The 24,574-nt window shown below is 50.0% G+C and overlaps 4 protein-coding genes across 4 annotated transcripts; 2 read left to right on the top strand and 2 right to left on the bottom strand.

Annotated features, from left to right (window-relative positions):
- Window positions 1–133: 133 nt before the first annotated feature.
- CTHT_0041850 (putative ADP-ribosylation factor) lies at window positions 134–831 on the bottom strand (the record flags this gene model as incomplete). The annotated part of the gene is made up of 3 exons (XM_006694525.1): window positions 134–297; window positions 369–515; window positions 576–831. 3 exons carry the CDS (start codon window positions 829–831, stop codon window positions 134–136), a joined length of 567 nt encoding a protein of 188 aa, XP_006694588.1.
- Window positions 832–15,010: 14,179 nt separating this feature from the next.
- On the top strand, window positions 15,011–15,690 carry CTHT_0041840 (uncharacterized protein; the record flags this gene model as incomplete). Its single annotated transcript, XM_006694524.1, has 3 exons — window positions 15,011–15,084; window positions 15,159–15,417; window positions 15,532–15,690. The coding sequence occupies 3 exons, from the start codon at window positions 15,011–15,013 to the stop codon at window positions 15,688–15,690; spliced, it is 492 nt and encodes a 163-aa protein (XP_006694587.1).
- Window positions 15,691–16,484: 794 nt separating this feature from the next.
- CTHT_0041830 (uncharacterized protein) lies at window positions 16,485–17,598 on the bottom strand (the record flags this gene model as incomplete). The annotated part of the gene is made up of 2 exons (XM_006694523.1): window positions 16,485–17,266; window positions 17,319–17,598. The coding sequence occupies 2 exons, from the start codon at window positions 17,596–17,598 to the stop codon at window positions 16,485–16,487; spliced, it is 1,062 nt and encodes a 353-aa protein (XP_006694586.1).
- An 879-nt stretch (window positions 17,599–18,477) lies between these two features.
- Window positions 18,478–19,545, top strand: CTHT_0041820 (cell division control protein 2-like protein; the record flags this gene model as incomplete). Its single annotated transcript, XM_006694522.1, has 3 exons — window positions 18,478–18,514; window positions 18,568–19,243; window positions 19,296–19,545. The coding sequence occupies 3 exons, from the start codon at window positions 18,478–18,480 to the stop codon at window positions 19,543–19,545; spliced, it is 963 nt and encodes a 320-aa protein (XP_006694585.1).
- Window positions 19,546–24,574: the final 5,029 nt, after the last annotated feature.

Raw genomic sequence — 24,574 nt, 5'->3', positions numbered from 1 at the left:
TGGAGACGGGAAACGGAAAGGGCAGACCGCTTCACGAAGCCAGACAGCAAGTCAAAGCAGAGCCATCCCAACCTCGACAAGAACGGTTCGGCTTCGTTCACTGTTCTGCATTACATTGGCAGCGGCTGGCAGCTCATTTCCCGCCATACTTGGGCAGCTTCTTAATGTTGTCTGACAGCCAGCTAAAGCCCTCGGTCAAGCCCTCGCCATCGATGGCAATGGCCGGCTGCACGTACCACGGCCGATCGCCCAGCTTGTGCAGCTCGAGCTTTTCGGTGATCTTTTGCGGGTCCATGGCTGTGTCGCTCATCAGCATCCGTTAAATCCCCATTAAGGGAATTGACTGATAGAGTGGTAGGGGGACATACCACCAGCAATATCCTGTTTGTTCGCAAACACCAGCAACAAGCACTCCGACATCTCACGATCGTTCAAAATCCGATGTAACTCCGTCTTAGCCTCATCGATTCTCGCGTGGTCGGCGGAATCGACTACGAACACCAGCGCCTGGGTGCCTATTCCACAACTCGTCAATCATCCTATCTCCCCATCACGAAACCCCCTGAGACACCTACCGCTATAGTAATGCCTCCAAAGAGGCCGGATCTTGTCCTGCCCACCGACATCCCACATGTTGAACTTGATGTTCTTGTAGGTGAAGTTCTCCACGTTGAAGCCAACCGTGGGGATGGTGGTCATGGTCTGGTTAAGTTTGAGCTTGTACAGGATGGTTGTTTTGCCCGCAGCGTCGAGACCGAGCATTAGGATACGGACTTCTTTCGAGCCGAAGAGCTTGCCAAAGAGGCTGGAGATAGACATTGATGCGCCCATTTTGCTGGCTTGACTTGTTTCGTGCTTTTGCTACTATTTTCGTGGTGAGAGTGATGGAAAGAATGCGCTCCCGCGAGCGGCACGTATCCGGTAGGGGTGAAGGCTTCGCGACGGCGGAAAGTATCGCGATGCGATCAAAGATAATGCGGTACTTTATCAACGCAAGGTTGGGTGAAACAATTGATGTGCGCGACTGGCGATCGACTGAGCTCCTCCTTTGGCCAACTACGCAAGGATGATGTCCTGTTGGTTTTTGATCGTCGCAAGATCGATTAGCCCTAATCCAGCAGATCTGCGAGATGTGATGTGCGCAACGATGATGGATATGTGTTTTTTTTTGTGTTGTCGGGGGTCGAGAAGTTGGAAGGACAGATAACAGCAGTGCGAGCGTGATCAGGAGAGCAACCAAGCAATTGGACTGGACTAGGGTTGCAATGAAACGGTGGTCGTGCGGCTGGCTAGGTGGAAGCACAACACAAGCAGGGAGCAAGACGTACAGAAAGAGGTTGACGTTGTGGCAGGGCGATCGCAACACGCGACCGGCGGACGGCAGAAAAGGTATGAGACAAAAAAAGGTGATGGAAATTAGGGTGCACGTGGGAATGTCTCAGCGCTGACGAAATAGTTCAAGATGAACAAGATCAGGTCTGTCGTCGGCTCTCCCGACCGTGGTGCCGCGGGTGCAGTGCGCAGCAAGCGGTGTTGTGAACGCGGAGCCGCGTGCGATCCCTGCCAGGGGCTTCTGCCTCTTTTCTTACCCCTGATTTTTACAGCCAATCAGCGCGTTTCTGGGTCTAGCATTGACCAGGAACCTGGAATGGGTTGGCGCGGCCTGGCGTTCAGACAGCCTCTGCTCCGGTGGGCCTACGGAGGATCACATTTACAAGTAGGGTTGGGAGAAATTTCGGATAATCGGCGGCAAATATCCGGTCTCCGTACCCTGTGACCCACATCCCACTCCATGGGCTTGGCTCAATTGTGTGTTGATATCGCCGCAAATCCCATCGTTTTGAAGAGGGAAGTGAGGAGGGCAGCTGAGTTAGTTCAACTGCTGGTGTCAAGGTCACTTTTGAGCTTTCGGGTAACTTCATGTGTTCTTGACGAAGGCCGAACCTTCTTGGGTCCTGGAAGCCGTCTATCAAGTTGTGCATGTCGTTCTTGCTGAGCTGCGCGAGGATTGGGATGATGATCTCGGGAGGAAAGTCTTGTAGGCGTTGAGGGCGCGGGCGAAGTGCTCGAAGGCTGATTGTTATCTGTTACAGGAGAGAACTGATTGGGTTGCAAATGGGATGCATGTCGAGCTACGAGACGGCGGATTCTCCTGGCGCTGTGCTGACGTGCTGACTGCTGCCCGTGGATCCATGGTGTTCTGTCACCATGCTGGAAAGATCAGATGAAGTAAGCCGCGTCAGAGGAGAGGTGATGGGAACACGATAAAGATGGAACAGTGACTGAGTCAGTTAACTGGTCAAGAATGGAAAAGGAATCGGGTTGCCATGCCAGATGGGTGGTCATCTGCATTGAGGATGAAGGGGCATACTATATTCATATGCTTTAATATGAAAATTCCGGTTCGGGGGCACGCTAGATTCATTGAGAAAGGCGTGGGAGTCAATGGTTCGCATCATTCAACTTGTTGAGAGTACAATCCACCTAGTCCTACCCAGTGATTCGTTTTGCAGTCACATTCATGTATGGGACCTTCACCAGATGTACGTGATGACAGACTTGGAGAAATGATTGTTGGTCATGGTCAAGTTAAGCAAGACTGCTGTGATGAAGGATGTACCTGGCTGCGTAATGAAGAAAGGAATAGTCCTTGTCAATCTTTCTTTGCAAATTGCTCCAGTCCCTATCTTCAATGGCTCTCATCTTGGCTATGATTTGGTAATCGTTGGCCCATCTGGTAAGATAGTCATCGTAGAGCAGATCGTATGTGATCTAGATCCTGGAAGCTTCCTTGCCGAACTCTTCCAGGAATTGGTCATCCACAGCGCACAGCTGTAATAGGCAGCATTTCTTCAACAATTCGTGTCCATCAGCTATGGTGTATCTGTTGTCTTGGAGCTGGAGGGCCATGTTCTCACCAGTGGCTTGCTGATTGAGCAGAAACTCTTGGACCGTTTCGTGAGTGACCTGGACGTGGCCGGAGCTATCCCGTTCAGATTGGCACTGGACCTTGTCCAATCGCTCGTTCATGATACTGAGACCATGGCAAGACAAGGCTACCACGGGCTCCTCGTCACCCTAGATGTCAACTCGGTCTACCCTCGGTTCAGCCGTTAATCCTCCGTGAGGTTCTGGTAGGCCAAGGCTGGCCACGCTGACTGTTTGAAGCGGCAGCTGATTTTTGCCAGGACCGTTGCTTCTCCTCCCGATGGGCACAATCGTCCTCCCGCGAGGTTCCCCATGGTCCCGATCTTTCGTCCTCTGCTCCCTACCAATCATCACCCTCTCACAACAAGGGGCCTCCTTCATGTACATAAACGACCATGCGCAACTGTCGTGGAGTCAACACCCGGTACAACTGGCCCACCATGCGTCCCTTAGGGTCAACCAGCTGTGCACCAAGGCCCGGGAACTCGGCCTCAGGGTCGACCCGAACATGACGGCGGTCCTCTACATATTTCCTCCCTCCCTCCGCCCGCGGCGCCGGAGCGAGGCATGGCAGGATCGACCCCACAATGATCTCAACCGAGATGGAGAGGACGCCCTTCTTTCCTCCTGTATGGCATGGTCTAGCTCAATATCGGTTCAACTAGGGTTGGGGTTAACGGCCGCTTAGTTCATCTAGACTTAGGCCGGTGTAGTGGCCGTCCCTCACCCAGGTCGCAAACGAGGTACTCAGAGTGATCTTCCCAGTGTGGCGGACGATCCGATCGCCTGGTTCTGGTGGCTAGCTGGCCTCTACCCAGACTATCTGCTGGACAGAGAGCGAGCGAGGTGGAGAGCTCGCGCAGAGGTGCTGCCGGCCAAACCACCCTCTGTAGATCAGGCTTGCCCGAACCCCTTATCGGGGCTGGTCTCGTCTGCACCAGGCGGCCTCCAGGCTCAGGACTAAGCCCTTATGGGTGCCAAAGCACCTAAGGATTAGGGCGTGGCTCGCCCTCTCCCCGTCTCCCCCAAGAAACGACGGGTGCCCTTCCCAGATATGCGTAGCTGGTGGCGTACCAACAAACCTCCCTCGGCCTGCTGGGCTAGGCAAAGTGCCAAACCATTCCTTAAGAAGTTCTCTCGCCAATGCCTCTTGCGCTGGCTGGCTGAACCCTCGGGCCACGGCGATTTCTTAGAGTACTTTATGCACTTCAATCACCCGCCGGAGGCTGTTAAAAAAGTGTCCCTGCGGGGCGGTGGTCTCCAGGGGACATTTTTCTCCTGCCCTCTTGTTTCTTTTGACAACCCACTCGCGAGAAGGAGGATGGGCCCTATGGTCTTCTGGTCCTCCTTCGAACTCTTCAGATCTAGAGTCTCCCGGGCCGAACTCTGGGGGCAGCCCGCGAACCCTGCCCAGTGACGGCTCTCCCTCTCCCCACATCCATTCTTTTTCCCCAGACCCTCTTCGGAACCCAAGGGCCGGACACGGCTCCCGGAACTACTCTCCCACCCCTCAACCATGTGACATGATAGCCCTTCAATATCTCACGTCGGTTTTCTCCCACGCGGGTTTTCCTCCGGCTTCACCTATAATTGATATAACTTAGATAGCTCTTGCCCGCCGGCGCCGTGGGCACGACTTAGCGCCCCCAGTGGTGAAGCAGTCGGAAAAAATAAACAAATAAACTAGGACCAGCCTTATGACTGCACCGGGCTCGTCCTTAGAAAAGGCTCCACAGAGCGAATCCTGTGCATCATGGTCTTTTGGAGGCGGTCTGTATTCCCAAGTATGTGACTCTTCCTTTGTTCAATTCATCGAGCAACCTGAAGGCCCTGTTGTTTCTCTCATATTGTTGAGATGGGCATCGAAATCTTACACATGTGCACTCCGCACTGTCCAGCCTAGGACTCGTTCATCTCCGAGAATGCATGCGCCACAGAAACTCAGCCCAGCTATCATCTTCGCCGAATGACTGGACGGCGCTCTTAAGACAAAAGACGTTGACGATTCAACATACGTTTACATCCGTGAATCGCAAATGTTTCAAGTACGGTTGGGAACTTAGATAAGCGACTCTTGCGCAATTCGGCCGGGCAGGCTGAGCCGAGTTGACTGCTTCATGTTCTGTATCAGATGCCGTCAAGCATATGTCTACTTGCTCCGTCAAGTACTGGACCGAAGCCTCCGTTGCATGATGACCGACCAAAGACTGGTATGCCGTTCGATACAATTTTGCTGTCGTGATCACCTGCAACCTCGCACTGCTAGTTTGTATTATGGTAGGTAGACAAAACCTCGCCACGTCGTAGCCTTTAGGTCCCATCCATGATTTGGGGCTTGTTTTAAAGGCGAAGAACTTTTCAGGGGTCGTTGCGCTTCCGTTGAGTCCTGAGTGTCCGGCGGCCCACAGAGACGGCCACTTTGAGCAGGTGAAGCTCCGCAACGCCCTTCAGGGGCTTTGTATGTATGTATGTATATTTCTGACCACTCAGTACTCTTTATTTGTTTTTCGACCGAGTTCACCACTGAGGTGTGCTGGGTCGTGCCCACGGCGACGGCAGACAATAGGTTGCTAAGCACATTGCGTGGGGAAAAACCCTTTTCTTCTTGGGGAAATCCCAAGCGTAACTTGTGCCCGCTGGTCTAAACGGAGAAGTCGGGGTTGAGCTGGTTAAAGACCAGGGGTGTGTGAGCTGGTGGAAGCTGGACTCGAACTGGCGACCTTCTGGGCCACAGCAGGTATTTTTTCCAGGCGCAACGCACTCCAACTGCGCCATTTCCTCCACAACCAGCCAGTTGAACAGTGGGGCCTTGCCCCACATCCGCTTCCTGATCTTCCTCTCCAGCCCAGGCGCCACAACCGTTCACTAATAGCCTATGAGGTCATTCCCACATATTGCTCTCGACAACAGCCAGCCTTTAGGACACACCCCTTCTTTGATGGCCGTTTCTCTAGAGACACTGTGAGAAGTGACTCTCTGGAGGAAGGTCCTATTACAGCTATGGTCGGGTTTTTTCGCTCCCATGCGTGTAGCGAAACGGAAAATGGCTGTGCTGCACCCCAAGACTCAATTTTTTTTTTTTTTGTCGAGGGTCTCGGGTGGCTTCAAGTGGCTTGCAGGAGGAGAACGCCAGGCGAAGTCACTTGCTGAGGTACGGATCCATACTCAGTATCGCAGATAAAGTACTGCCTGGCGCTCTGGAAGGCTGCAGCCCAACTGCTGTGACCCGCTGAGGATTCAGCCTACAGGACTAGCGCACTTGGCAATCAGCCTGACTCTCGCTAATAATTATCTACTAACCGCTGTCATGGTCCTGGCAGCAACTTCTGCCTATCTCCGCACCGTGCTGTATCTTTTGCACAACTTCCTTTCTAGATTCAACGGCATGCTTCAGTGTCTGGAAGTTCATTTTCGTCATCAAAAAGTGGACTCAATCTCCCAGACGTCTCAACTTGATCTTTTTGTCACCACAACTGGTCTCTAGGATCTTTCACACTGCCCAGGATCTGTCCCAATACCCCAAGAAGGCTCGGGTCCGCCCACAACCTGACCAGCAGAGTACATCAGCTGTCCTCCGAATGAATCGATTTCTACGCCTGTCCCTCCCACGCCTTTCTAAGGACCAGACTGATCTCTCGGTCGCAGAGGTGCCCTTGATCGAAAGGCATAGTAATTCAGAGGAGCTGACGTCGAGCTCAGACAACGAAAACAGCCCTGTTGATTTCCGTCATGAGCAACTCCGCCCGCGTTGTCTTCAAGACCTCCCTGCGGAGATCATCCTTCTAATATTAGAGCATCTCGACTTCGACAGCATTATCCATTTTCGACGTGCGACTGAGAAGTATAGAAGTGACACGGGACCCTTGCTCAATCGCGAACTATGGATCAAAGCGCTGGACCGCAGAGAGTTCATACACCAACGTCAGTGGTGCTGCGAGTCGTGTTTTCATTTCTTTGACAGGTCGCTGCTCGAATCAATGTCCAAACCATTACCTCTTCTGCATGCAAATGACAATGGCGGAGTCATGGGATCATGGTCTATCTGTATCCCCTGCGCCTTTAAGAGCCGAGACCCGAGATTCCAAGGAGGTGACGGAGGGATGATTCCTTTGCGCCATGGTGGTTTTGCTTGGCATTGTTGTTTCTACGGCTACCCGGAGACCACAGGCAGCCTAAGCGATCAAGAAGGTTTGTATCGATACCGTTCTTGGGCAGCTCATGAAGAGTGCTCTCGTAGCTGGAGATTGTGGAACAGTTTTTGGTTCTATTTCAGCGCATCCCAACTGTGCTTGGACATTGTTGTGTGGGTTTTGTCCACTAACACCAAGAGCGACACAAGCAGAATTAGTGTCGTCTTTTACGTACGTGTTTTCCATTGATCTTTCCAGTACCCAGCCATGTTTTACAGCTTTGCTGACATCTCTGTTGTAGTTTCTCTTAGGGCCTTTATTAGTCGTTCTCAGATGCATTTCTATCGCCTGGGAAATTAAGGAAAGCAAGTCAATACCCTGTCTGTTTCGCTCACGTCAAGCCTTTTGGTTTTTTATTACGGGTTCAATCTTCGAGTTTACAAGACTAGCACTCTTAATCTCATGTTTTATTCGCACAGCGCTTGACTTTGCAAGCCATCAACGTTCGTTACGATTTCTGGGGCCAGGGCTTCTAATACTTCTTGCTGAGTGCACGTAAGTGACTTGTTGACCTTGACATTCGATCTTTTAAACATCGGCTCACTAGATTTTAGGATGAATCGTTTACTGGTGTGCATTGGCGTGCTACTTCTTCTTTTTGGATATATAAATTGGGAAAAATGTCGAGAGCGCTTACCTCGATGGAAGCGACCGCTGATAACGTTAGCCACTGGCTTGGTATTGTTCAGCGACTGGTTCCTGGAGTATGACATTTTTTTTTCACAAGCAGCGTCAGACCATTTCCCGGACGTTTTGGGCATCTAGGTCGTATGATGAATTGGGTTCTTAGTCTTCAGCCCTGAAGACGTTTGCAGAGCTCGCCCACTTACTCTGGTGCGGGGAGTGACTTGGAGATGTTGCATTAGTGGTTATCTGGGTACTAGTGGATATACGAAGACCCGTCATACGATTGCACCCGACTGGCGCATGAGCGGAGCTTGCAAAGATGGCGCTCCTGGTTTTAACTCCGGACACTCTCAAGAGCCGTTTAACTTAGCTTCCACATGACCACTTGGGTTTTCGTTGCTCATGGCCAACCATATGTCTTCTCTGTGTCACCTTGTGTAAGTACCATTTCTTGATAACCTGGCATTTCTCTCATCATCTCTCTCTCACTTGTCTTGTGGCTTCGATCAGGCTTTGTAGTCCTTTTTCTTGCTCATCTACTGATGCTAAGGCTCAGTTTATATAGTTCATATATTCTCTTTCATTACGTGAAACTCTGGTGGCTGGATCAGAGTTCACTACTAAGATCCCAAACCAATCACACAAGTTTAGGCCGTGCACACATATGTGTTACAGCTGTCTGCTGCAGCTAGGAGTAGTAGAAACATGGGCTGTGTTCCTTTTACGTGAAGTGAAGGATCTTGACAGTTATCATGATTTAGCAATGTCAATTAAGAGGAGGAATAATGGGATTGATTTCTGAATGCTTGTAAGTAGGTGCTTTAAGAACAAAAGAGGAGAAATAAGATCAGTAGGGTTAACGTACAGGCTGTATTGTCTCTTCATCTGTATCTGTATTCTCCCATTCTCACTTGGTTATGTCAAGTGAGAAAGGTGCCAGGAGCGACTGCCATCATGAAAGAGGTCATTGATTGCTTTCGGGACTCTTCTCGTCTACTCTTCGGAGCAGAAAGTATGCACTATAGTACACACGATATGTTTCTGACAACAATTGATGTCAACTTAAGAGTGCTAAAGCGCATACTTTGTTCTTTAGTTGAGAAAATGTCAGAATATCAACAATTCAGATAATTCGTTATGTTTCTGTGAGTTTACCCTTTCCTCAGTGATTGGCTAAAATTCTTGGCTCCTATTGAACAATTGAATCTTATGAATGATCACGATTAATTACTATGCCCACTCTTTGGGGAAGTTTGCGTTGGGTTTGCTTTCAATGTTCATACATGAAACATCCTTGGAAAGCCAGTTCCATATAGAGTTGATATGCGATGCTATGTTACATGGACACGACAGTCTAAGGAAAATGGGTATCCCTGACTGCCAAACACAAGGGACACTGGAGATAAAATGATTGTGAGCGGCACGAGCCCGTGGTTGATCCCACGAGATATCTGGAAGCCGCATGACTGAAAAGAATGAACCGGATGGTTGAGCAGATTTTATAGAGGGAGCTAATCGGGCACGATAGACTTCTCTTGGTTTTCCTCTCCCTAACACAAGGACATTGAGGACCAAGAAAGATTATTACGCGTATTAATTGACTTCGTTGTGCACCCCACATCGTCAATGGCCATCATCTAACCCATTTGACCCATTGTTGATCCCTGCCTGCACCAGACCAGGTCACCCGCTACATGCTGGGATACAAGTACTGAACTTATTAGACAGTGCTTGCATATTATTCTTCCTGCGATTTGTTTGCCCACTCTCCTTTCTGCTGCAGACTTGACGATCACATCATGGGAGCACATCAAATACATATAGATCAAGCACCGCAACTCAACTCTCCTACCCTTGCTTGCATGCTACCAATTGTTGCATCGCGACTTGCCTTAACTATCTTACTTCAAGTGAACAAGGACATACACTCTGATCCAAAGTTCCAGGCTTCGGGTGCAGAAGCACTGTACCCAATCACACATTCACAATCCACGTGCGGGGGATACGTATCTGCCTCCTAACCGAAACATAGCCCCGCTGGTATTGACCTGTGGGGATCAGAGAACAGCTGATGGGAAGTCAGCCTTGCTGAACTAAATCGAGACACTAGTGGCGCGTGGCGAGGGAGGGCTGGCTTGCGCATGGACCATATCCAACCACAAATATAAGTCGGTACATGTACGTAAACCTAAACGAGTGATCGAACCATGGCTTGTCTTACCACCGCTGATTCTGTCGTGAAATTCGGAAACTCGTTCTATATGTTTCTATAAAGCGGAGAATTATTTTGTGATGAAACAGAAGATTTATCCTTGATATCTTTAACCAAACTTCACAAGACTCTCAGTGCAGCCCTTGTTTCTTTAAAGAGGTGATGAGTTAAAGATAATAAAGCCGGTAGTCCAAACAGCCCAATAAGTTAAACTAACTGCTAGGGTAGATGTTTCAACGCTCTCTGGAGCCAGACTTGGGGCAAGGTCTCGGCAAAGAGATCATCGCATCAGAGAGGCCTAACGTTCAAGGTTTCATCGTTAATACCAAGAGCGTTGAGCACCGCCAACCTTGCCAACTGTTAGACCTTCCCTTCGATATCGTTTTGCTAATCATTGAGCACCTCAACTTTGATGACATCTTACGTTTACGAGCTGTATGCCCACAGCTACAAGCCTTCTTCAACCCAAAGCTGTTGAGCTATGTGATGGGCCAAGCCCTGTTTGCCCAAGAACGTGACCGTTACTGCGGAATCTGCTTTCGTAAAGCTCCTGATGACAACTTTACCAACTGTCGCACACCTACTTTCTTGCTAAAGCCTAATGAAGCATCGGATGAATGGTGGTGCATCTGTGTGGATTGCGGCTTCAAAAAAAACGACCCCCGACTTCAGATGCGAGGGCACATGTTTATTCCGTTGGTTGGATTGCCAGACAACGGTGCTTGGAGATGCTGTATTTGCGGAGATATCGCGTTTTGCACTCAGGATACCCAGGAGTTGGGGGACCGCGCCTGGCAGATACATCACAGCTGCTTTTCGAGATGGGTGCATTGGTTTAGATGGCGTTCTTTCCTGCGGATACTTCAATTCGGCCTCACGATTGCCGCTTGGGTCTTATTCTTAGGGAGTTGGAAAGACTGCTGGAAGCCTATTCTCTATGTAAGAATACCCTGGACGTTGACTTTGTGATCTCTTACCGGTCTCGCTAACTTCACAAGTTTCTTGGTTCCTTCGTGACTATTTGTTTAATAGGGGAACAAGTTAAAAGGGACGATGGTTCTTCCAATACAAGTCTACGTGTTTCCTTTATAATTAGTCTTATGATCCGGCTGGGTTTGTTGTCGTGTTGGATAGTCCATTTTCGTAAGGCGATGATGGATATCCAGGGTAGCCGTGGTTTACCAATACTAGGAAAAACAAAATGGAAAGTAGCATTACTTGCTGAGTGTGGGTATGTACCATTAAACATCTTTTGTGGTTTGTTGAAGGTCAGGATTTTGCTAATGTCGGCAGGATTTACAATTTTTGTGCATGCGTCGGCTTTTTTCCTTTATGTTTTGGCTACTATCTCTGGGAGAAACGGCGATCATTTATGCACCCTTGGAAACACAGACTGGTTAGATTTGCTACTATTCTTGTGTCTTTTTCTGATCCGTCATTTGTCCACGTTTGAAATTGCATTGAAGATCGAAAAAGGAGTTGGATAATTTTAGCTACTGGTGCTCCTGGAAAGTATCGTAGAAGATGAGGAATATAATGCAAACCCTACGCAAAATTCCTTTTCAACACATCGCTAGAATATCCTTGACTGCTATACATAAGGTTTCAAGGACTGAAAGTATAACAACGCAGTTAAGAGAATATTAATAACATAAAACAGAGCTTCATGAGAGGTTCCTATTCATGAGAGAATCAGACCTCAAATCACTGAAGTAAATTGGGAAATCTGTCATCATGATCGAGTCACAAAAGCAGGAATGCTAATATGTAGAGATCTGATAAACGCTGTGTAACTAAGACAGCTGAGATACACTGTAGATAGCGCAGCCAATTGGTACAAAATTTCTCGCATGTAGCCTGGATTGTTGTCTTGATTGCTGCCGAGATTCCCTACTCGGGTTGGCAACCGGTTTTTCATACTCACCCCTCCTAACCCATTTTCTTTTTCCTTTTCCCTACTTCTCCCCCTTTTCCAACACCACTCATCTATCCCACGGATACGCACCGGTTTTTCCCTCTCGGGTTTTTTCCCGCGTGTACATAGGTTAGACTAGCGAGTGCATATGTGCCTTTTGCCCCCGGCGTCGTGGGCACGACCGAGCACCCTCATGGGTGATACGGGTCGGAAATGCAATGCAATTCGATTCAATTCGAACTGCGAAACCTCATGTCGAAAAGAACCATATTTACCAGCCTGAGCATATACCATTCATCGAAGGCCAGCCATACCAAAAAGTGGGAAATTACAAGCTGAAACCTCGTTGGCTACTGTTACCTCACCATCGATCCTCCCAAATCACATCGGCAGGCTCGACAGCATGTCGTTTGCTGCCTGACCTCAATGAATCCACAGATAAACAAAATCCTCGGCACCAAGCACCAGCAAGGTCACCCTTCCTTAACCGAAACTGGTGCTAGCGCGGCTGGCACACCAAAGCTCTAAGACAACACAGAGTGCTTCAGCCCTGCTGGCCTAGTGTCTGCGGACTCTCGGCCCAAAGCGTTACACCACACAGATCTATCCCCATTTTCGTTGTGACACCCGGCAGCAGATTCGTCCGTTAAAGGGTAAGCAGGCCATCACGGACCCAGTACTTGATGGACAGAGAAAAAGTACAGTGGAGGAACCGCATTGTGATGTTACCGGCTAGCCACCCTCTGTGGATTAGGCTCGCCCAACCCCTTATCGCGGCTGGTCCCGCTTGCACCAAGCAGCCTCTGGCCTGAGGGATAGGCCCCAGTGGGAGCCCAAACGCGCGGATATCAGGGAGTGGCTTGGCCTCCTTTCCTCTCCTCCCAAGAAACGTCGCGTCCTTCCCCCAGACATGCACAGATGGTGGCAGGCCAACAGACCCCCTCGGTTCGATGGAGCGGGCAATCAGCCAAACCCTTCCTCGAGAAGTTTCCCCGGCAGTGCCTCTCCCGCTGGCTGCAGAGACCTCGGGCCACGGAGACTCCTTGAAGTACCACACGCGGTTCAAGCACTCCCCAGAGACTATTAAAGAATGCCCCTGCGGCGGTGCGGTGTCCAGAAGCCACTTCTTTTCCTGCCCTCTCACCTTCAACAACCCACTTGCCGGCAGGCTAGACCCAAGGGCTTCATGGTCTTCCGTCCAGCTGTTCAAATCCAGAGTTTGCCAGGTCAAACTCTGGGGGCAAGCCTGGGACGCTGCCACAGGGCACCCTATCCCAAGCCCAACGTGCGGATCATCTAGACTCCCAGCCTAACACCCGGAGTATGTCCCAACGAGGCATATGCCTGAGGCCGGCCGGTTTCAAGAACCTTCCCCTGCGCATGGTACATTGTACTCCCTCTAACCCATCCCGGTTTACCCTATGCGGCTTTTCCCCGGCATTGTCTGTGTTTAGTTCACCTCAGGTAGCTTTTGCCCGCCGTCGCCGTAGGCACGACCCAGCACCCCCAGCGGTGGGACCAGTCGAAAATTAGAATTGGATTGAGTTGAATACAAAAGATGCAAATGTCGGAAAATACTCAGGTGCAGATAGTAACTTGAAATACCTCTGTTGTGGTTTCCTTGCATGAGTTGAAACAAGGGCCTCTCCTCAACTCTGCGTTGTGTTAAGGTAGTAAGTCACGCTTTTTTTTAAATCGTTCTTCTCTTGCTTGTTTCTGAAGTACAACGAGCAGATCGGCAAAATAGACACATCCATTGAAACAGTATATCAGCCCTACTTGACCCTCCATGTGATACTGCTACGTTGGTGCCTCATCATGTCCCTTCAACCCAGGACCCCCTGGCTAAACCGTGTGGTTGCCGATTTGGCATTGCTTATCCTGAGCTTTTCAATATCAAGTATGGATCAAGATAATGACCATATATCTGTTACGAAAAATGGACTATCTTGGATATCTGACATATGGCGCTCTTGATAGTAATATTGTTGGTCGGGCAAAAATAGGAGGAGGAAGCAGCGGCGGCGACAGCAGCAGTGGCAGTGGCAGTAGTTGTTAGCTGCAAGTGATCACGGTGTGGTCACCGTTGACCTACCTCGGTCAGCCCGGGCACCACTGAGGTCAAGTGTACACTTGACCTTATATAAGAGCCATGCTCATCCACCTTCACGCGTATGTAGTTTAGAAGGTAGAGCATTGTTATTCTGCGGCACCAATTGTGCTTGACAGATTCCCTCAGGGCCGCGTGTTCTGCAGGAAAACGCCCAAATAACTACTCCCATCTACATGCACCATTTTCTTTTGCATCCAACAGTAGTAGTATCAGTGGCGGCGGCAGTGTCGGCGATGACGATAGTGGAAGTGAAGGAGGTGACGGGTGCCCGGATTCTATGGAAAGTATGTGGGCTCCTTTACTGCATTTCAAGAGGAACGCTGTACTGTCTGAGCGGCTACCACTGTCCATCAGTAAGTTTGGAATTTATTTAAGATCTGCTTTTATCCACTTTCTCCTGTCTATAATCCATCGATTAAATTCAAGAGCGTTCAGTTTGGTTCAGTTTGGATCTAAGCATGGAATTGGTTCCGATGCTGGATAATTATGATACTCCTGTGATTTTTAATTCAAACAGGGGAACAGCGGAGGGGTGTGTCTCAAGTGATATGGTACAATGGTTTGGAGCGTTGCGCCTCAGGGTAGCAAGACGCAATGTATCAGAGGAATGAGTCCGCTGTCGAAACCTATAACCAATTCAACTGTCGTTATATCGCCTCCCTGCCATGTCATCGGGCTGCTGCCCTGTGACACTGACTAGGATATTTAGCGTGTGGGGATTTTTAGGCAACACAGCGTTCGGGAACATCAACATCGCATGAATAGAGTGGGAGGTGGTTGCTTTACATGCTACAGAAGAGTCGGTAAGACCGTCGGTGCATAAAAGACCTTCAGCCCTATCATGTAAGACGGAGTTGTATGCCCGACTCGCATCCCCGAGCCGGACTCGAGACATTGATTTTTGCCTGCCACACGGGCCCTGGTCCGTGGGAAATCCAAAAGGAATACCCTCATGTTTGCAACTAATGTCTTCGTCTCCAACTATAACAAAAGAATCTCTTCTACACTATCTCATAATCGTCAAGATGTCTTTGCAGCCGCTACCACAGAGTTCACCCAGCTATCCAATCCTTCCCCTTTGGGGGCTGGACGAGTCTCCGTATAATATCACGTATGATAAAAGATTCCAAAACCCCCGATATTTCGAGTCATCTCTAGGCTAACTCCCCTTAGTCTCACCCCGCGTGGCAAAGGCGGTGGCAGCGGTCACAGCGGCGGCAGTAGCAGCGCCGGAAGCAGCAGCAGTAGCAATTCCGACAGCAGTAGCAGCGGCGGTAGCAGCTATAGCGGCAGTATCAGCTGGAAAGATGGCAACGGTAACTCGGGCAGTAGCCAAGGCTCGTGTTACTCAACAGAGAAGGTCTGCGACAACTATTGGTGCATTCCAAACGGCGCTACATGCTGCAATCACGCGGACGGGATGTATTGCAATGTAAGTCCGATGTCTGTTTCAACTTAGCAGCTCGGTTAGAGTCATACTGATCTGTCTTCATCCAAGCAGCCTGGATACTACTGCGTTACCAATGGCTGCTGCAAAATTGGACAGTCCTGCGTCTCTTCCAATAGCTTCACCAGCAGTAGCAGTAGCCGCGGCGGTTCGAGTTTTGCGATAAGTGGCATGCCGGCTCAGGTGGCCAAGCCTCAAAAGTGTCCTGTCCTCGCCGTCCTCACGTGGACCGCTTTGACTTATGCCTTGACAGTTTAGCACCGGAAGACTGTTCATGCATTAATACGATTGCTGAAATGGGAGGAGCCGACTGGGCCTTGTAGCTTTAGCACCCTCAAATGCTGAACGGCTTCAGCGTTGACATTCATTTGATCTTTCATCTGTACATGGTTTGGAAGCGGTATGGCTATTGCTTTTATTGATGGTTGCAGTGTAGAATACCAAGCGTCAGCGTTCCTAGGCTGGATCAATGTTCAATGCATACTAAAAAACTGGGAATTCTGGGGTAACTTATCTTCAAGTGGTTGACGGCAGTTTCACAATGTCAGTTGTGTATGGACTTGATGTTCGATCTCTTGCTTCAATAGACCCAAAATGCTTCAGTGGAGTATTCCTTGGTTTGAAAGGTTTGCAGTAAGCTTAACTGAATCAACCAGACATTGCATGGATATGCGGAGGTATGAAAGTACGAGTAATGATGCATAGGATCTAGGAATTACCAGGCAAAGGGGAGGGTTGCACAAAGTTCTTGAGACTTCTCAATTACTAATCTTCATCAGCCTTCATATCCCCTTGCTCCCTTATATTCGTTTGTTACGCCAGGTTGACTTTCTAAAAACCCCGTCGAAACGATCTATGGACATTTGAACTGGGAAGAGCGGGAGATAACGATGGCAGCTAACCAACAAAGCACGAGGCTGATTGTTGGAGCGAGACGTGCACTTTAGTGCATCAGTAAGCAACCGCCTTAAGAGGTCGTAATCGATGTGAGCCATGATAGCTTGTTGCTGTCCTATCAGCAGAGATGTCAAACGTTAAGTGTTGCTGAGACCCTAGTCCTTCATCTGCCGGACATTGAGATTGATCCTCTTATTGCTCATCCATCCCTTCCAATCCTCATACTTCCCATCCTCCGCTGGCCAATCCTTCAAATAATCGGGACACGTCCCTTTAATAACCTTCGGGACACCATGCCACGCAAACCGCGACTCCTTCGTCATGTAAATCGCATCTCCCGACCTTAACCTCAGCAACAACCACTTCTTTTCCCCATCGTTCCTTCCTCCAACCCCTTCTTCCCCCTCCTTCCACGGATCCTTCGGCGCAATCATAAACAGCCCCTCACAGCCAAAACTCAGACTCACCAACCCTTTATCCGTCTCCTCCGAGACATCTCGATGCATCATCATCGTGTCTCCAGGCGTATAAAAATTCACAATTGCCGCCTGGGCCAGTGTCTCGGGAAACACAGTCTCCAAAAACCCAGCCAAATCAGCCGGAAATGCGGGCGGCTCCTCACCTTCCGGGTAAACCCTGTTTGTCCAGTCGTACTGACCGCCGAGAGTCACCCAATGCAGCTTGCGATCGAGAACCTGCTTGATGGTGAGGGGGCGGTGGACGGATGGGTCCTTGGGGGTGAAAGTGACTGGCGAGAACGGGGTGTAGCTGAAAAAGGAGATGTCCCCGTCGTTCTGGTCTGGAGAGGGATAGGGGAGGTTGAAATGAAGATGAAGGTTGGTTTGGTGAGCGGGTTGGCTGAGGTCTCGGTGGACGAGGCGGCGGAGGATGAGTTTTTGGACGGCTGGGGGGATGAGGGATGGGAAGATTAGGAGACCTGGAAATGTTATTATGAAAGGGTTCCTGAATGAGAGCATGGAACTGCTTACCTGGGAGAATAGGGTGATAGTATATCGGTGCATCCTGTGTAATATGGAGTTCTGGGTCATGGTTGTCGAGGGAAAGATGGCGGATTGCCTTGTTTAGTGTCTCTGCTGAAACTGTGCCCGCCAGACAGAACTCAGCTGCATGTTTAGGATCTTGGAGATCATCGAGGTTGCCATTCTTCAGCAGATCCTTGATGTCGGCTCTTGAGAAGGCCTTCCAACAAGCCTTAAGCTCATCCGATGGGGGCTCATGGGCGTCCAATTCTTTTATGCTGACCGTCATTGTGACAGGTATGTAGGTCTGGGGATTTTTACAGTATTTTTCTGATATAAAAAGAGATGTCAAAACGGCCAGCCTTTAATTGGAACCCTCAACACCGACGTTGTGGTAAACCTTTAGAACAAGCAGCTTGATGATGCTCGTCGAGTTCCATATGGTCCCTGAAGCCATCGACGCGGGGCATATGATTATCGCTTATCGATAAAACTCTTATCGGTCGCGCGCATTGCCCCTCATGGTCTGTTTACAGGCTGGCATGCGCCACGGGGCTGATGTCAGGGACCCGTTGGTGAAATGCAGGACCCGACGCGTTCGCGTCGCCCACCGCAAACTGCGTCTGCAGCTGACCCGTCAACCCTGGTTTTGCTTACCGAATTTTAACAGCAAAGGCCATCTCCCCGTTAGCATCTGTTTGTTTCGACGGCCACCACCTCATCCTGTTCGGATCGCCGACCTCAACACGACACCCAGTAAGTCCTTTTCGATCACTCGGTGTTTTTTTTTTTTTTTGGCTTTTTATTTACCCCTCTCTTCGATTTCTCTTACCGTCGCTCTCCCGGGCGCTGTTTGTTTGTTTGTCATCGCTTGGCGCCGGCTGCTGCCCCTCGTTGACCAACCAAGCTTCCATTGCGCTTCCATCACCCATCGCCTTTCATTCTTGCAACCCCTACCGTTGGTCTTGGGCTGGGACCACCTCGCAACCTGCGCGCCTGGCGTTGCCATCGTTCAACGCAGATCTGCATCTTGCATTCCTGAGCAACCAGCAACCGACCGGGCGCCGTGGTAACGAGGCTGCAACGAGCCGGTATCGACCGCATTCGCTTTGCCCTAGAACATTCTTTCGGTTACCGACTTCTACACGAGACCAACCCGAATATAACCATGGAGAACTACCAGAAACTTGAAAAGATCGGCGAGGGTACGTCCTCTATCTTCAGCTTCTTCGTGCCCCATCTAACCTACCCTCCGCAGGCACCTATGGCGTCGTCTACAAGGCCCGCGATCTCGCCAATGGCGGCCGTATCGTGGCCCTGAAGAAGATCCGCCTCGAGGCCGAAGACGAGGGCGTCCCGTCGACCGCCATCCGCGAGATCTCGCTGCTCAAGGAAATGCGCGATCCCAACATTGTCCGCCTGCTCAACATTGTCCACGCCGAGGGTCATAAGCTGTACCTCGTCTTCGAGTTCCTCGACCTTGACCTCAAGAAGTATATGGAGGCCCTGCCCGTGGCCGAAGGCGGTCGCGGCAAGTCACTGCCGGAGGGAACCAACGCTGAGCTTAGCCGTCTCGGCTTGGGCGATCAGATCATCAAGAAGTTCATGAGCCAGCTGTGCGAAGGCGTTCGCTACTGCCACAGTCACCGGATCCTGCACCGCGATCTGAAACCTCAGAACTTGCTGATCGATCGTGAGGGCAACCTCAAGTTGGCCGATTTTGGTCTCGCCCGCGCCTTTGGCGTCCCGCTGCGCACATACACTCATGAGGTTGTTACTCTGTGGTACCGTGCTCCGGAGATTCTGCTCGGTGGTCGCCAGTACTCGACTGGTGTCGACATGTGGTCGGTCGGCTGCATCTTCGCCGAGATGTGCACACGCAAGCCTCTGTTCCCTGGAGACTCTGAGATTGACGAGATCTTTAAGATCTTCCGGTACGTTTTCCACATTCTGTTTCCTCAAACACCATTTTGCTAACCCTACCAGCCTGCTCGGCACCCCTACTGAGGAGATCTGGCCCGGCGTTACGAGCTATCCCGACTTCAAGCCGACCTTCCCCAAGTGGGTTCGTGACCACTCGGTTCCCCTGATCCCGAACCTCGACGAGACCGGTCTCGACCTCCTTGAGATGATGCTTACCTACGACCCGGCCAGCCGCATCTCGGCCAAGCAGGCCTGCAACCACCCCTACTTCGAGGACTACCCCCGCCCGAACTATGACCGCTACCACAACTAGGCGTTTGAAGACATGGTCATGACGGCGATTGCTGCCGGGCAGCAACGTGCGCAACCGGTTTTTGGCGCGTCGCATAATCGCAATAACCGAGTTTTGCCGCCTGCTGCCCAGAACTAGAGTGGTCTTCCTCGAAATTTTACGGCTTTTCTCTCCTGTCGTGTCTTTGGCGCGGGAGTGATAGTATTAGGTTGCTTTTTCGTCTCTTGCGCGTTTGATTGACGGCACATATCCAGCAGCACGATATGATATGATACCACGTTGTCTTACCACGACTACGGCTACTTCCCCGGAGTGAGCTACAGCAGCTGCTGTCAAGCATGCATTATGATCTGTCCTGCGTTCAGGATACTTGTGTGTGGGAAGAAGAAGCTAGTATCTATTATCACCCACCTATGGGGTTGCGTGCTATGGGACATGGGGACGAATATGGCGTTGGGACTGACGTCTATAATGTTTTGAGTTACGTGCTTTGTTGGAGTGGGGGGAAGGCCACGTCACGTTATGAGGAAATGGCTCTTGTGGGGATGATGGAGAGTTGGCATGCTGGCAGAGCTGATAAATACGGGCACGTTGAGGAAGCAGGCTCTGTGAGGGGAACAGAGAGGTCTTGAGTGTGTGTATGCGAGGACAGGGATGAGGGCTCGGTGTAAGTTGGGGTTTGTTGTGTGGTTTCTTCTTCAGCTTGGCCTTGATCATCGACTCTTCCGTCATGATTTCTGAGTGATGATCTAATCAGGTCAACGGACAAGACGCAGCACGCTAACCCACAACACAATTCTTCCGTTGACCTACCTTTACTCTCCGTCTCAACAAGAGAAGCCCTTTCTTAACTTCCATCTGCCTCTCGTCTTTCTCCATGTACATAGGTATGTGTGCATCGGACTTGGTCTGTCCGGTTAGCCTTACCTGACTTAACGATACAATGACTCTGTGACTTTGACTTCTCTTTCTTTTGCGGCTTCGTTCTCTTTCTTTCGCAGTGGCAGTTTACGATATAGTTAATACATGATGCAGCGGGAGGTTGAGTACTCTTCTGGATTGTGTTGATGTCATTCTAGAGTTAGAATGGCGAATATCAGAGCAAAATGTGTACCAGTCAGCAGTGCTTGATAACATGTTTGTTTCGTGTTTTGTGGGTGTGCAGAAGTGTTCTCGGAGGTTACTCACAAGTAGACTTAAGGAGGGTACGGGTCAACATCAAATGGCCATTCCCTCTAACTTTCACTGTGGTGTAGGAAGGAATTACTCCGCTCTCTGTCTTATTCTCTCGTGTCACGATGGAGTGACTTGTATCCAGATCTGAACCTTGACTAAACGTGGTTTATCATACTTGGACGCACAGAAGGCACTTAGCCCCCAACAATGCTGCCTTGCGGCTCAATAGTCCCGTATGCCTGGATGATATTATCTGCATGTGACCTAATTCTGTGCTCTGTAATGCATCCGTCGCAGGGCTGCCATGTGGGATGGATGGTTGACTTTCCAGTTTCAGAGAATGCCTCAGGGGTGCGTTTTGCTTCAGAGTTTACCATCTGGATTGAGTCCTTTAGGAAGCCGGCCAGTCTCTATGCTGCATAAGATCAGGAGCTCAACTTCGCAAATGGAGAGATTCGGGGATCCGGGCTTATATTGTTCATGATATGGTTAGAGCCTAAAGGGCTGTGCCACAGAAAGACAGAGATGGAAGTTAGTGATAACGGTCGGGTACGTATACCAGAGGGAGCATTGGGGGCCAAAACCACATAATTACTCGGCTAACAGTCAACGAACCACGACACAAATGCTTTGAATAAGAAAACAAATGACCTAGGAACATGCGGTGAAGGACTGTATGTTGTCAGAGGGGTATCACTTTTCATTGAGGGGGTAGAAGTTCTAGGCCATGTGGCGGAGTAAGGAGTCTGGCAGCCTGGTGGATCTAAAGATGCAATTCCTGCCAAAATCAAACTTCTCATCCCTAACTGGAACAGTGTCTTCGACTTTTTACTTCCAAAACTTAGAACATTGCCCCTTGTCCAGGCATGTCGAGATGCAATGTTCACATGTGTGTTTCTTCATGGCCTGCAATCATTGCGATGTAACCCCAAGATGAGTTTATTTCAAGCTTCACCGACCCGCCACAACGACGTAGCATGGAGCTTAGACACTTTTCCAACCAGAGAGAGAAGTGAAATGTCACATACCTTACCGAGTCCACAGTAAATAGTTTGCCTGAGCGCTCTGCCTTCCTTCAAGCATAGCCGAGACAGCAATGGGGCAGAATCACTCAGCCACCCCTAGACTTTGTAAATTGGGAAGACTTCGACCCTCCTGCCTTTCTGGAAATGAGGTATTAACGATTGGTTGGAAGGCAAACGTTTGGATCTTTGTATGGGACAGGTAGCCCAATTGACTTAAGGGAAGCATTGCGGCTAGAGTGTTAGTTTGGTGCTTAGGGTGTTGACGTGGATGTTGCAGGGGAACCAGAGTTCCAGAACTACTCGAAGAGATGCACCGCCATTGAGGGCTCCACCTTCTGTGAGATCTTGAATACTCATTCTGGTGTGGAATGCGAGGTGCTAGATTAACTTCTGCGGACAAATTTGAGTCGCGTCAGATGTGTTTTCTAGCTTGCAGTGTTTTAGTTCGGAGCTCCACGGTTGAAGATCGCGTCCGCGCGCTTGCTCTGAACCTTCCAAATTTGAAGATAATCCGCCATTGGTCGATTAGACGCACCGACCAATGTCTCGGCCAAATCTTCCGGATTCCACCGTCCCCCAATGGTATGGTTGCACAACAATCCGAACGGCTTCGCAACCGCTGTAGAAACGTGGGAACACAAACCCACGGCTCAATCCCTTTGACTGGGACAAAATCCTTTTTTTGCCCTTCTGACCAATCAAAAAGGTTCCTCACTAACAATTCCCCAACTGCATATGCCCCAGCAGTACATACACAGAGTGTGCAGCAACACCAAATCCACAAAACTCAGATATGTATATAAAAAAGTGTTATCATACTAAAAAGCTCAGAGAAAAGTGCAAAACAACTTTTCAGAGTTTCAAGATGGTACTATAGCGATATATACACGCGAGTTACAAATAAGTCAAGAAAGACGGTGGTAGACTTCAATAGCTTTGCCCCACCCGAACAAAGGATATTGTCTCTGTCAAAGGGATGGCCCAGAGTTGGGTTGGACTAACTGGAATTTCAGTGCCTGTGCAACTGTCCTAGATAGGAAAGGAAGTGAATCCTTCGGATCGAGATCTCGCGCGAGCGAGCGCTTAAAGTTGTTATTTTGGCGCCGTGGGATTGAGTGGGTCGGCTGTTCAGCCAATCATAGATTTGAAAGCGCTAATTTTGGGCAGACGCTTGGGATGGATCCACATGTTGGGAGATCGAATCGTGAATCTCAGGATATGTGGCGCAAAAAGCTTGGTTAAACTCTGTTGTGTGCATGTTAGATGAGCTATAGTAGGCCACAAGGTCGAGCTCTTTCATGGGTCGTTGCTTGGTGGCGGTGAAGATTTCACGATGTCCCATCTGTCTAGCTTCAACTTGCCAAAAGGTCAGCGAAGTTATGAGGGCGAAAGACTCATCTTCCACCGTCGCATTGCATAATGTTTGTCCAGTCCCAAACGCTCATCAACATCTGATGTCCAGAACTTGGAATTGTGGCACGGCCAGCAGGCCAGCCATTTTGCTTCCACCCCAGGTCGTCGTCATTCTCGGGCCGCAAGGTTTCTTCCATCGGGCCTGTAAGCCACGGCCGTAGGCTACCCGGCAGACATCAGACGGCTGATGAAGAGAGCATCGTGATGATCTACCAAGTCGTCTGGGATACGAAGGATTTGCTAGGTTGCATGCACCGCAACTGCTGAGCTCGGGTGAGTCAACAATTCCACGCTGGCTGCTGATCCAATCCATTGTCCGCGGGTTTGCGAGGATGGCAACATAACTGTGGCTGCAAAGTTGGTGCAAAAGTGGCTTGACCCTTCCAGCTGATTCTGTCAGGTGATTCGCCAATGCAAGCCTCCATCCAGGACTGACGGCCTACCTCGGCTTGCTAACAAATTTGGCTGCGATCTGCAGGCAACGATGTTACGCGAGCTGTCCCTAGTACAGCCAAACCCCTCTGTGACTGTTACGTTGCGATGGACAGATGGGGAAATTGAAGCAAAGTCGATGACATCAGTATCATCCGCCACAATGATTCATCATCAAACCTGAAATTCCTACGTGCAAGTGAAATTCAGCTCCAAAGCCACGGCATCGGCGGCCTAACCCGGAGCAAGTAGTCGCCGACGCCGACCCCGAAGATGCCGAGGTCCTCCGCGATGATCTTCTTCCGGAAATATATCCGCAGCGAAGTGCGTGGCGGGGCATCAGCCACGAGGCCTCCGTCTCTGCCTCATCACTCCACATTATGCCAAGAGCTCAGAATGCGGAGAGCCCCGCCGCCCTCCCCACACTTCTGTGACATGGTGAAGAAAAAAGATGGTCGCCGTTTACCAGGGCATGCCAAAGGCAAGACCAGGGGGTTGATCGGGAGTGGGATGGGGTGTCCCAGATGGACGAGTCAGTTGTAATGGCGATGGTGATATCAGGGTTGAAGATACATGCTGCATGGTATATTGGTTTCCATATTAGAGGGGTAATCATTGACGGGATTGTTGGGGAGACGGAGGGTAGATGGAAGGTTTGATTGCATCTTACACTTCTCACAGACTGATTTTCATGAATCAAACTGTTGATGTTGAGATGAAGTTATGCTAGTGCAGTGTTTCTTTACAGATGAGAGGCATGAGTTTGCTGGGGATGAATACCACAGAAAAACGTGACAAGATCCTAGGGCATGCAGTGATTTGAAACATTTTACACAAGAAGCGGTTGCCTTCCTTACCCTTGTCAATCCAAAAATCAGAAGACTTGGAAGACAATTCATCGTGACCCTCGTTGTGATTGATCCTGCAGACCGTGCACGCTGCCCCAGTCTAGGAGTCTGATCACAAAAAATTTGCTTTTTCTTTGTCGCTTCTGCCAGGCTCAT

This window comes from Thermochaetoides thermophila (genome assembly GCF_000221225.1).
Source record: "Thermochaetoides thermophila DSM 1495 unplaced genomic scaffold scf7180000011818, whole genome shotgun sequence".
Classification (NCBI taxonomy): domain Eukaryota; kingdom Fungi; phylum Ascomycota; class Sordariomycetes; order Sordariales; family Chaetomiaceae; genus Thermochaetoides; species Thermochaetoides thermophila.
This window is presented reverse-complemented; position numbering and strand designations above follow the sequence as displayed.